This window comes from Castor canadensis, chromosome X (genome assembly GCF_047511655.1).
Source record: "Castor canadensis chromosome X, mCasCan1.hap1v2, whole genome shotgun sequence".
In the NCBI taxonomy this organism is placed as follows: Eukaryota; Metazoa; Chordata; class Mammalia; order Rodentia; family Castoridae; genus Castor; species Castor canadensis.
Window position 1 is genome coordinate 67461647 of NC_133405.1, and position 12764 is coordinate 67474410.

General features: G+C 35.1%; 1 protein-coding gene across 8 annotated transcripts in view; it reads left to right on the plus strand.

The window, feature by feature from the left end:
* Chm (CHM Rab escort protein) overlaps positions 1-12068 on the plus strand; it is a 178816-nt gene extending 166748 nt beyond the window's left edge. For 4 of the 8 annotated variants that reach the window (XM_074063038.1, XM_074063042.1, XM_074063043.1 and 1 more), the window contains 2 exons: positions 1404-1433; positions 8641-12068. In XM_074063038.1, the coding sequence (XP_073919139.1) occupies positions 1404-1433; positions 8641-8832 (222 nt within the window). In that variant the 3' untranslated portion in view covers positions 8833-12068. The remainder of the gene's footprint in view (positions 1-1403; positions 1434-8640) is intronic. The other 4 variants (XM_074063040.1, XM_074063044.1, XM_074063041.1 and 1 more) reach the window with 2 other exon arrangements.
* Positions 12069-12764: the final 696 nt, after the last annotated feature.

The following is a 12764-nucleotide window of genomic DNA, read 5'->3' on the forward strand; positions in this document are numbered from 1 at the left end:
TGAGTACTAGGTATTTGATTTTTTTTGAGGCTATTGTAAATGGAATTGTTTCTGTATATTCTTTCTCAATTTGTTCGTTGTTGGTGTATCGATAAGCTTATGATTTTTGTAAGTTGATTTTCTATCCTGCCACCTTGCTTTAGCTATTTATGGTGACTAAGGAGTTTTTGAGTAGAGTTTTTTGGATCTTTAATATATAGGATCATGACATCTGAAGATAGGGATATATTGAAAGTTTTTTTTACCTATTTGTGTTCCTTTTATTTCTTCTTCTTTCCTAATTGCTCTGGCTAGGAATTCCAGGACTATGTTGAATAAGAATGGGGAGAGTGGGCACCTTTGTCTCATTCCTGATTTTAGGAGAAATTATTTCAGTTTTTCTCCATTAAGTATGATGCTGGCTATAGGTTTGTCATATATACAAATGACAATGTTGAGGTACATTCCTTCTATTCCTAGTTTTCTTAGAGCTTTTATCATGAAGTGGTGTTGGATCTTGTTGAATGCTTTTTCTGCATTTATTGAGATGATTAAGTGGTTTTTGTCTTTGCTTCTTCCAATGTGCTGTATTACATTTATAGATTTGCATATGTTGAACCACCCCTGCATCCCTGGGATGAAGCCTATTTGGTCGTGGTGAATGATCTTTCTGATATATTGTTGGATTCGGTTTGTCATTATTTCATGGAGGATTTTTGTATTTAAGGAGATTGGCCTATAGTTCTTGTTTTTGTAGTTGTCTTTGTCTGGTTTTGGGATGGGTGTAATGCTGGCTTCATAAAATGAGTTAGGCAGTGTTCCTTCCCTTTCTGTTTTGTAGAAAAGTTTAATGAGAGTGGATATTAGTTCTTTAAAGGTCTGGTAGAATTCAGCTGAGAATCCATCAGGTCCTGAACTTTTCCTTCTTGGGAGACTCTTTATTGCTGCTTCAATTTCATTTTGTCTTATAGATCTATTCAGGTGATTAATATCGTCTTGGTTCAATTTTGGGTAGTCAATTTTCATGATTTCAGAATTTTGGAATATAGGTTCTCAAAGTAGTCTCTGAGGATTTCCTGGATTTCCGTAGTGTTTGTTGGTATCTCCCCTTTTGCATTTTGATTTTACTGATTTGGGTTTTTTCTCTCCTCATTTTATTCAGGTTGGCCAGGACTCTGTCAATCTTGTTTATTTTTCCAAAGATCCAAGTTTTTGTCTCATTGATTCTTTATATGTTCTTTTTGTTTGTTTATTTCTATTTCATTAATTTCAGCCCTTATTTTTATTATTTCTTTCCTTCTGCTTGTTTGGGGATTTGCTTGTTCTTGTTTTTCTAGGAGTTTGAGATGTATCATTAGGTCATTGATTTGAGAGCTTTTTGTCCTTATAATGTACACACTCATGGATATAAACTTTCCTCTTAGGACTGCCTTTGCTGTGTCCCATACATTCCGGTAAGTCTTGTTTTCATTTTCATTAACTTCCAGGAACCTTTTAATTCCCTCGTTTATTTCACTGCTGACTCACTGATCATTGAGCAATGTGTTGTTCAGCTTCCAATTCTTTGCATATTTTCTGCTGCTTTGTTGTTGAGTTCTAGATTTAATGCATTGTGATCAGACTGAATGCCGGGGATTATTTCTATTTTATTGTATCTGCTGAGGCTTGCTTTGAGCCCTAAGATATGATCAGTTTTGAAGAAGGTTCCATAGGCTGCTGAGAAGAATGTGTATTGTGCAGAAGTTGAAAGAAATATTCTATAGACATCAACTCGGTCCATTTGATCTATGGTATGATTTAATTGTAGAATTTCTTTATTGATTTTTTGTTTGAATGACCTATCTATTGGTGATGGGGGGCGGTATTAAAGTCTCCAACTACCCCTGTTTTGGAATCTGTATATGCTTTTAGGTTCTTCAGAGTATGTTTGATCAAATTGGGTGCATGATGTTGGGTGCATATAGATTGGTAATTGTTATTTCCTTTTGGTGTATTTCCCCTTTTATTAGTATGGAGTGTCCTTCTTTGTCTCATTTGATCAATGTAAGTTTGAAGTCTACTTTGTCCAAGATAAGTATTGCTGCTCCTGCCTGTTTTCAGGGACCATTGCCTACTTAAATCTTCTTAAAGCCTTTTACCGTAAGCCAGTGCTTGTTTCTGTCAATGTCATGGGTCTCCTGTAAACAACAGATTGTTGGATCTTCCCGTTTAATCCAGTTTGCCAAAAAGTGTCTTTTGCTGGGGGACTTAAGTTTGTTAACATTCATTGTTAATATTTATAAGTATGTGGTGATTACTGTCATTTAGTTCTTTTTGTTGTTTAAGGTTTTGATTGTGTGCGGCTGAATGAATGTTACCCTCTGATTCCTTGTCTTTTCTTCTCCTGTGGTTTGGTGCTGCCTGTCCTTTCATGGTTTTGTTTGCTTTCACCTTCTGTGTACAGAATTCCTTGAAGAATCTTTTGTAGTGGTGGCTTGGTGGTCATATATTGTTTTAGTTTCTGCTTACTGTGGAAGACTTTTATTGCTCCACGTATTTTGAATGATAGTTTTGCTGGGTACAGTATCCTAGGGTTGAAATTGTTTTCATTTAGTGCCTGGAATTCCTCACTCTATGCCTTTCTTGCTTTTAAGGTTTCCATTGAGAAATCTGCTGTGACTTTGATGGGTTTACCTTTGTATGTTATTTGTTTTTCTCTCTTTCAGCCTTCAATATTCTTTCTCTATTCTCTGTGCTTGTTGTTTTAATGATAATATGTCGTGGAGTAGCTCTATTTTGGTCATATCTGTTTGGTATCCTGGAGGCTTCCTGTACCTGACTGGGCATAGCTTTCTCTAGGCTTGGGAAATTTTCTGTTATTTTGTTAAATATATTATGAATCACTTTTGCTTGCACCTCTTCTCCTCTTCAATGCCCATGATTTTCATTTTGGTCTTTTGATGGAGTCGATGAGTTCTTTCATATTCCTTTCGCAGGTCTTGAGTTGTTTGACTAATAACTCTTCAATTTTTCCTATAATTTCCATTTTATCTTCAAGTTCTGAGATTCTGTATTCTGCTTATTCTAGTCTGCTGGAGTGTCCTTCCATTGTGTTTTGTATTTCTGTTTCATTCTGTTTTCTGAGATTTTCCATATCATGAGTCACTTCCTCTTTAATATTGTCAATTTTCATCTTTATTTATTTCTTTATTTATAGTGTTCTGTCTTTCACTTTGGTGTTTATTTAGGGCTCCTATAATTTCATTAATTTGTTCCTGTGTCTTCTCATATTCTTTATTTTTGGTGTCTTGAAATTTCTTGAGTACCTCTTGTACGTTTTGGTTAACCATGTCTAATAACACCTCCATGAAATTCTCAGTAATTACTTGCATAATTTCTCCTTTGAGGGTATTCTTGTGGGCATTATTGGGTTCTTTGGCATTGTTTATCTTTGCTTTGTTGGAGTCCAGAACTGGGTATCTGTTTTCTTCATTTCCCTCTGAATCCTGTTTTAAATATTTTTGTGGGGAGAATGGTTTCTGTCCCTTTTTCATCTTCCTATCACTCCATTTGGTACTGTGCAACTATGTTCTTGATAAGCTAGTTGGTGGTTTCAGTCACCTGTTTTCTTTTTCTTGGTTTAATTTGGTTTTGTGGCTGTATTGGGTCTGTGGCTGTGTGTGTGTGTGTGTGTTATTTCTGTCCCTGGTCTGGGTGTAATTTTGTATTTGCTAATTCACAGTAGTGAAACTAACAACAACAACAACAAAAAAGAAATCATCATGGAGAGACTAACAAACAAACAAGAAACAGAACAAACAAACAAAAAAAATTCTAGGTTCAGGAACAATAGAATTTCAGTCTTAGTTAGAGTTCTGGTGTTACTCCTCCAGCATCCAATCCTGGTGTTGGTATTTAAGCACAGGCTTTGTTGTAGTCTCACTTGGTGGTTGGGTAGTGTTTTTTTTCTTTTTCTTTTCTTCTGTCATTCAGAGGCAGCTGCTTGGTCAGCTACTCCCTCAGTGAGGTGTGGCAGTTTAAGTTTGTATGTTGTCCTCTGGTTCCAGAATCAGCTCTGTAGCCTACCAGCTGTCCTGCTTTAGAGTTGGGTTTTCACTGTGCTTGATTACTGGGGGCTTGTTTCTTTACCTCGCCCCCTTTTCCTGGGGCAAGGTCAGTGATCCGTCTGCCGGCCCCCTGCTGTCAGCCTGTTGTGATGGTTTGCTGATTATTTTTCAATTTTGCAGTGCGTTTGACTTTGGATGTTGCTCACTGGCTCAGGAGATGAGCTTTGTGGATCACTACCTACCTTCCCTATTTCAGGCAGTGACTTATCACCCGCCCACTGTTGGCCCTTCTGCCTTTCCAGCTTTTGTTTACTGTAAGTTCACCTGGAGATCAACTCCTTGCCCCAACCCCCTTCTCCGGTGCACTTTCAGCAACTCCGTCCTTCTTCTGTGTGTTAATTTTCAGTTCTTGTTTATTGTTCAGTTTTTTTTTTTGCAGGGGGGGTGTCAGTCTGCCCAAGGGACTATACTGGTTTATCCTAGGAGTGGCTGTTGGAAAATTGCCTGATGCTTGGTGCTCACTTGTTGGTCTGCCTAATGTCTCCCAAGCAAGTTTGGAGCCAGTGTCTAGTGGTACAGCAGCCCTCCTGTTTTCTCAGTGTAAGGTGGCACAAAGAAGCTTTCCACGGGCTAGGGGCTCAGGATGTCAAAGTTTTGATTCCCCTTGCTGCTTTATTTCTGCCAAGTGTGGCTCCAGCATCTCAGTTAGGTTTTGGAATCTTGGAGCTCATGCTGTCTGCTTCTTTGCCCTAGCCACAATCTTGGATCAATCAGAAAATATTTTTTGATACACAAGTATGTCCAAACTTCCCTCAGATGGTGTTGGCCCATTGGTCTATTGAATCACCAAATGGATAATTTAACATTGTTCCAAGACAACAGTTGGCAGGTGTCTATTTCATTCCCACCAGTAGTAGGGATGTTTTAGTAGCCAGTGGCCTCACTGAGCCTTTCATCTAATTTTTAGTCATAGCAGTGAGGCAATAAACAATGTTCATGATCCAGACACATCTAGACGTTTGCCAAAATTCTTTATGTTTCATCTATAGAGTCTAATGATGGCACTGGAAAATCATATTCAACCAATGATAGCAAAAAAGAGTGGAGAGTCATGTCTCTTATCCATCATTTGTTCTGTTACTATAGAACAAAACAAATAAGAACCCACAAGGGCTCAAGATCTGTACTTGTGGCTTATACTGATAACTTCAATTTTACTTAGATGACCAACCCAACTTTTGCAAGCAGAAATTGCCAACAACTTTTTAATAGAGTTACTTAGGTTGTTTTCATATATAAACTTTATTTTTTAAGCCAAAATGGAAGGTCTTTTAAATAAGAGCTAATAATATAAGTGCTTATGTGATCCAAGTTGCATTTTAGGAGATTATAATCAAGGGATAATTTTATGAGATAATTTGCTTCCTACGTGCATAACCTTCAGAAGTAAAAGTGTTATCAAAGTAGAAAACATTATAATGCTAGCTTGAAACTGGTTATTACATGCTATTAAATTAAGTTGTTTTAAATTTGTTACATAGCTTTGAACCTCATATCAGTTTGGGGCAAAAATTATAAAGCCTACTTGAGTGGCTATCAGCAATATTTATAAATAGCCAGAATATTCAGATAAACAACATTGTAATTTTAGTATATCATCCTGTGGTTATCTCAGGGGTTGATGACTTATTTTCTAAATGAAAAATATTTGTAAAAGCTGTCAGAACATCATGGAGGCTTTACCATGTAGAAAACACAAGCCCCTGCAGAGTTCTGGCTTTTTGTTTCTTTTTCAAATAAATGCTATATTTAAATATTTAGAAGCTTTGCACTGTTTCTTTTTTGTTAATGTATAGAAATTGAATGTGAAGATCTGACTCCCATGTGTTCATTTGCAACAACTTATGATTTGAAGACACTGATATTATGAAGTGATCTATGTTTAAAACCCATAAGTTAAAATTGTGTGAAGAAGTAATGAGAGCCTTACAGAGGGGGATATAATAGATAAGTAGCAATTCTCCATCCTAATCAAAGATAATAGAATTGAAACAGTCCGGATGGAAAGAATAGCATCTGTACCCACTTAGGATGTAAACATCTTGATGTGTTTAAGAAATTAAAAATAAGTAGGTATTAGTGAAGCAGAACTTCTGAGAGCTGGAGTTTGAAAGAAGTGGTAGATGAAAAGACCAGAGAGTGTAGGCCTGAAGAATTCTGTATGTAATAGTCAGGATCTTGAATTTTAACCTGTTGGTAGTAGGGAGTCATTGAAGAATTTTAATCTGGAAGTGGAATAGAGAGAATTTCATTTTCCATAGACCTCAGAAAGTTGGATTACAGGGGGGATCCTAGAAGCAAGGAGCCTTGTCCAATTCAGAAATTGTTACAGTTGTATCTATAACAGATAGTGCTGCCTGCTTTGGCTATGTCAATGGGGAAAGAGTAAATAGAGTCAAGAAACAGAGGATGAAATTGGCAGGATTGGTCAGTTGTTTGCATGCAGGAAGTAAAAGGGAAGGAGAACCTCTACAGGCAGACAAGATAGAGATATGAGACAAAAAAATCCATTGGGGGAACTGAAGTGTGAGATGTTGCTACTTCTACAGTTGGGGCTAAATGTCTCCAGCAAAGACATGTGTTGAGTTCTTAGGGTGAAGAGCAAAGCGTTCATCTTTTTGTTTTTTTATTGTTTTTCCTTTATTCTTGTGCTGGGTGGGGTACATTGTGGCATTTACAATAGTTCTTACAAAGCAGCCACCTTAAATGTTTAATTTAAAACATTCAGGGCTGGAGATGCATAACTCAAGTGGTAGAGTACTTGCTAGGCAAGCATAAGGCCCTGGGTTCACTCTCCTGTACTACAAAAAATATTTATCATCATAATAAACAATATTGTATTATTAACTATGATCACCATGCTGTGCATTAGATCTCTATAACTTACTCATCTTGTAACTGAAAGTTTGTATCCTTTGATCAACATATCACTGTCTCCACTCCTCACTCCTCACAATACCCTTTTGACTCTGTTTCTATGAGTTTGTTTTTTTCCGATTCTACTATATGTAAGATCATGGAGTATTCATCTTTCTATACCTAGCTTATTTCACTTTCCATAATGTCCTCTAGGTTTATCCATGTTGTCATAAATGATAGGATTGTTTACTGAAATTTGATGAGAATAAATGTTGTTTCCTTACCAAACACACACACAATGGTAGACATGAGTGGTGATAAATGTAGTAATTAATTTGATTGTGGTAATCATTACACATTGTATGCTTAGAATGTATATAATTTTGTCAATTAAATACTTAAAATTTAAAAGTACATTCACAGTAAATGTCATGTCCAAAAATATGCCCTTGAAGCATACCCAAGGAAAAAAGCTACTTTCTTTTCCATGTCTTCTCTTTCAAATCCACATCAAAGCTCAAAATGTGTTTTTTATCCTTTTGCTTACCCCCACAAAAATACCAGTTTTAATCACCTAATGCAGGAAGCCAGGTAATAAATACTTTAGTGTTTACAGCTCATGCAGTCTCTATCGCAAAGTCATCTCTGCTGTTACAATGCAAAAGCAGTCAGCTAAAAGGTAAATGAGTGAATGTGACTATGTTCCAATAACACTTTATTTGCCAAAACAAGGGACAGTCTGGATTTGACCTGTGGGCCATTGTTTCTCGTCTCTTGACCTAACAGATGACCTTATGTGTACATCAGAAGGAAGGGTGAATCGATACAGAAAAAATTATGGTTTTTAAAACAAGTATGAATCTTAAGACCCTTTAATGATAAGAGAGAATGCAATCACCCTAGTATGATGGGGATCCTTATCTGACAATGAGGAATATCATTGTAACCTGCCACATTTTGCTATCTGTCTTTGTTGTTAAGATCATATTTTTATTCTCATACCCTGCTGTACTAAGTTCACCTTAAAGTTATCATTTTTATTTATGTTATTGTTAGTACTCATGATGATACCTATCACAGATAGAAGACTACTCTATTCCATTTTATAGATGAGGAAGCCAAGACTCAGAAGCTAAATAAGCACTCACCAAATCCCGTAGCTACTAAGAGATGCAACCAGCCTTTGTCATGTATTCAAAGTTCGTGTGCTTAATCGTGGTGCTATACTTGTTATAGCCCATGAGGAGGAAAAGTATACCAGAAAAATAAATCATTGAGCAAGCAATGAAGAATTTTCTTGAATTGAGCAATGGTTCATTAAAATTATTGTGTACTAAATTAGACAGAATGCATATCCCAAGTAAGGTCTATGGGAAATTATATAAACAATATTAAGGGGTGTTGTATTTCTGTTGATATATAGAATAAATGTGCTTAAATTCTTAACAGTCTGAACACTTGATAATGAACATGATTAATTGTTGACATCTTTGAAGGTGTGTCTGGATGCACGTAGTAATTATACAGAGAAAAGTCATAGAATTGTGAAAAACAATTTGTAGAAGGTCATGAGTACTGGTAAAATATTCAAACTCAGTTAAATAAATTTGTAAGGATGACATTTAAAGTATTTTAAATACTGCCAGAAATGTAAGCTTATGTCTAAAAATTATTTTGTTCTTTCATTCCTGGTTAGGCTGAAGCACTTTTCCAGCAAATCTGCCCCAATGAAGATTTCTGTCCAGCCCCACCAAATCCTGAAGACATCATCCTTGAGGGCGAGAGTTCACAACCAGAGGCTCCAGAATCCAGTGCTTCACCAGAGGCCAACTCAGATACTCCCATGGAAAATGCAAACCTGGGAAATCCAGAGGAACCCTCTGAATAATGGCTATACACCAAACTAGATACTCCACTTTGGAAATTCCTACTGGCCTCAGAATCTTTTTGATGAAAGAAGTGGTTGAAAAATGTTAGAAAGCAGCAGCAGTCAGTTGACATGCAGAATTACAAGAAGAAATGGTTCAGAGAAATCCAAAAGGGAATTTTTTCATACAGGACATTCCAAGAACAAAAACACTTATAAAAGCACATTGACTTGCCTGTTTTAAGATACCAAACCTATGAGATTAGCAGATGAAAATTTTAAATGAACTAGTTCCCAGGAATACAGCTGTGAGTATGAAAGTGATCTTATGCATTGTATTGTTAGGACAACTTTTGTTTGTCACTTTTGTCTTTGTTTGAAAGCCACATCTGCAGAATTAGCTCACATAGTTCATTTGACCATTTGAATTATATTTTCTTTATAGGTATGAGAATCATGACATAAAAAAATTTTTATCATATGTGAAACTAAAATATCATAATCCATGAAGGAGCCTGTATTTGGAATAAAATTTTGTTTTGTTTTCTGTGTTAAGCGTTGAGAATGCTAATATTAAGATGTTTAGACAGTTTTCCAAATCATGAATCCATTACTTCATAGTGCTTTTAAATACTAGTTGTGATTTGTATGTGAATTATTTATATATACAGAGAAAGCTCAGTAACAAAGTAAAGAATGGAAGGAAAGCATTGGTTGGATCACTGATATTTCAGGATTCTATCTGGTAAGCTAACTGGAGCACTGACCTGATTGTCTGCAGACCTAATTTAGTCCTGACTATGCTACTGATATTACACAAATTCTTTTAACTTATGAGCCTCAGTTTCTCCAGATGTAAAATGGAAATAGTAATACAATGTCTACTCTATGAAATAATTATGAAGATAAATACAGTGCCATCTTTAGAATTTTTTTCTGGGATAAGATTGCTTTAAAGTTTTCCCATTTACTTGGGTATGAATGTCAGAAAAACCTCATATAGCAAATAATTACTTGATGTCAGCTCCCTTACAAAAGAGAAAACAATGTTATTGCAATTAGCTTTTTAAATGAAAGTTTGTTATTCTTTATAGGCCATTAAACATAGTAGTACATCAAATTGTGCTACCTTACTAAGGGAAATACTCCATAAATCTTACATATTCTATTTGTGACAAATAAATCTGAAATTATCATGAACTAAGTAGAGACTAGCAGAGTGGCTCAAGTAGTAGCACATCTTCTAACAAGAGTGAGGCCCTGAGTTAAATCCTCAGTTTTGCAAGAAAAAAAGAACTGAATAGAGGATGACAGTTGGTAAACCTTACTACATACTCCACATAAAAATATGAAGGCTATACATATGCAGCAAATCAAGTCACAGTGACAGTGCCTATATTTAAATTATCCCAATGCCAAGCTCTGATGGTCTACTTTTTTGAGCAATAGTTTAGACTTAGAACTGCCTATAAATAAACAAAATCAAAGTTTCTTATCTTACAATCTGGTCTGTATAGCTGGAGTCATGGCTCCAGCAGAAAGCACCTAGTTCTTACTCACATCTGCAGCTGATCACTGACCTCACCAAATTTCAGAGGTCTTAAAGGATGCTAGCTGTGACAGGTCACAGATTGATAGGAAATGTACAGAGCCAAGGAGTGTTGCTCTCGCTTCACCTTTCCAATACCTGTACATAGAGCTGAATCCAGAAAAAAGGAAAAACTCCTCAGCCTCTCAGATTGCTACTATCCCTACATCCAGTATATAGTCTCTCTCCTGTATTTTCCTCCTTTCCCCTTTTATAATGTCACACAAACAGAGATGGTAGATTCATATTATAATCTACATTGTTATAGGGATTCACAATCTTAAGTCAAACCATTTTTCTGAAGCCCAACTAGGGCATGCACTAAATGCCTAGAATATACCTATAAGTATACTGGGTATTGGTCCTGCCTGTCCATGCCAACATTATAAAAGATTCCCTTAGATGAGAGTATTGAGTCTGAATACAATTGCAGTAAATTGATCAATATATACTTTAAAGTGAAGAGTCCCTGAATGCAGCGTGCACATTTATGTAACAGACGATGAGAGTAAGCTTAGAATAACTAGAAAAATTCTGATAAGCCTTACTGCAGCTCTCTATATGCAAAACAATGAAGGAGCTATTTTGTGCTCTCTCATGGCCCAGCCTGTGTTGTACCCTATTTTGTCTTTTCAACAGTAGCAGAATCTCCCAGGTCATTTCTTAAATAATGCTGAAAAGCTTAAAAGCTCTTGAAGATGATTAGTGATGACTAAAATACTACAAAATTGCTTTTAAAAAGACCTTTTTTAGAATTCTGCCTATTTTCCTGTTGCCTCAGAATGCAATAGAAGTTATACTTACTAAGAGCCTTCTTTTCAGATACTTAATTACTGGAAATATTTGTTTTCATAGTTTTAAGTAAAGAAAGAAAAACCTTTTGATTTTGTTGTAAAATTTTAAGCCTGAAATCATTTGGAAAAAATAATATGTTGTGCATAATTCAAAAATTTCAGTAGTTAATTTAACATTTTGCAAGTTGCTACTATCAAAGAATTTTGACTTACCTATTTAAAAAGTTTAGTTATGCATGCTTCTTATTAACCAAAAATTATGATATCATTTAGTGATTAATAAGAGAACCAATAGCTAATCCTATGTTGCTTGTGTATTTTTTTTTAGTTGATATGTCTGCCTAAGGAAACATACATGTATAAGACAAAGGTCAATTTTTAAATTTTTTTATAGTAAAATGGCCATATTAATGGGTAAATTTTAGAACAGTTGTAGTTTCTTAAGTAACTAGCCCTTTGTTTAAAATAATATCCATGAATATTAATTTGGTTATTGATACTCATTTCTGTCAGTTTCATAGTCCCCTATATTAGCTGCCCTTTATCTAAAATCCTAATGAGTTCCAAAAAATTTTGTTGAGATTTAATTGCTAAATAGTAGCAATTACTTAAAGTAGGAATTATAACAGTTTTGTTGCAAATCAGTTATTTGCTGCTACTGGTATTGAACAATTTGTCTTTTACAGCCAGTAAACTTTCTTATGTATTTTAAGAAGCATGAATATATGATAATTCATAATTTACACAGTGTTACAGTAAATTTTCAGAGGAAATAAAGACTGTCTTTAATGCCTTTCCACTGTGGTGTCCTATTTTCTCATATTAAAATTTTGTATATATGCCAAGAAATTAAAGATTATCCTGTATCTGATTTATTTACTTGATTTTAGTCGTTATTTAACTACTCAGTTAATTAACAAATATATATTTGATTTTATCTCCAGACATCTGCCAGCTGTGTTAAGTTTGTGAAAAAGCCTGTTAAATAATACAGAGATTTGATTTACTAAGCAAACTATTCTAGATGCCAACATTAATGGCAATATCAAACAAGGTAGGGGGATTTGTTCTGTTTGAAGTCAGTACTGTGAAGACAATGAGGCATCGGCTATGACTTTACGGTACATTAATTGTCTACAAATTTTCATGTCACATTTAGAGAATGAGAATCTGAAGTGTTTTCCATATATATTTGGAAATGAGAACCTAAGTGTTTTTCTGTGAGGTATTTGAGTCTCCAACATTTTACTTGTAGTAGACAAGAGACAGCTGGTGTGCCTTTAAAGCAGTAATCATTCATTGAACTATGATTTGGTTTTGAATCAAGTAATTAAGGCAAATCAACATTTTCTGTCAATTTTAAGTAGTTTCTAAAGCTCCTCAGGACACATTCAAAAGATAACAGAACTCTTTCAAAATTGGCAGTTTATGAGATTATTAATACATCAAGTATAAGAAAAATAAGATTAATTGCATTTTTAAACAAGTATGTGTATTATCCTTCACCTTGGAAATCATACAATATTAACAGTTTTTTTTTTTTTAAAGAACCAAGTGCTTTGGTATGTTTC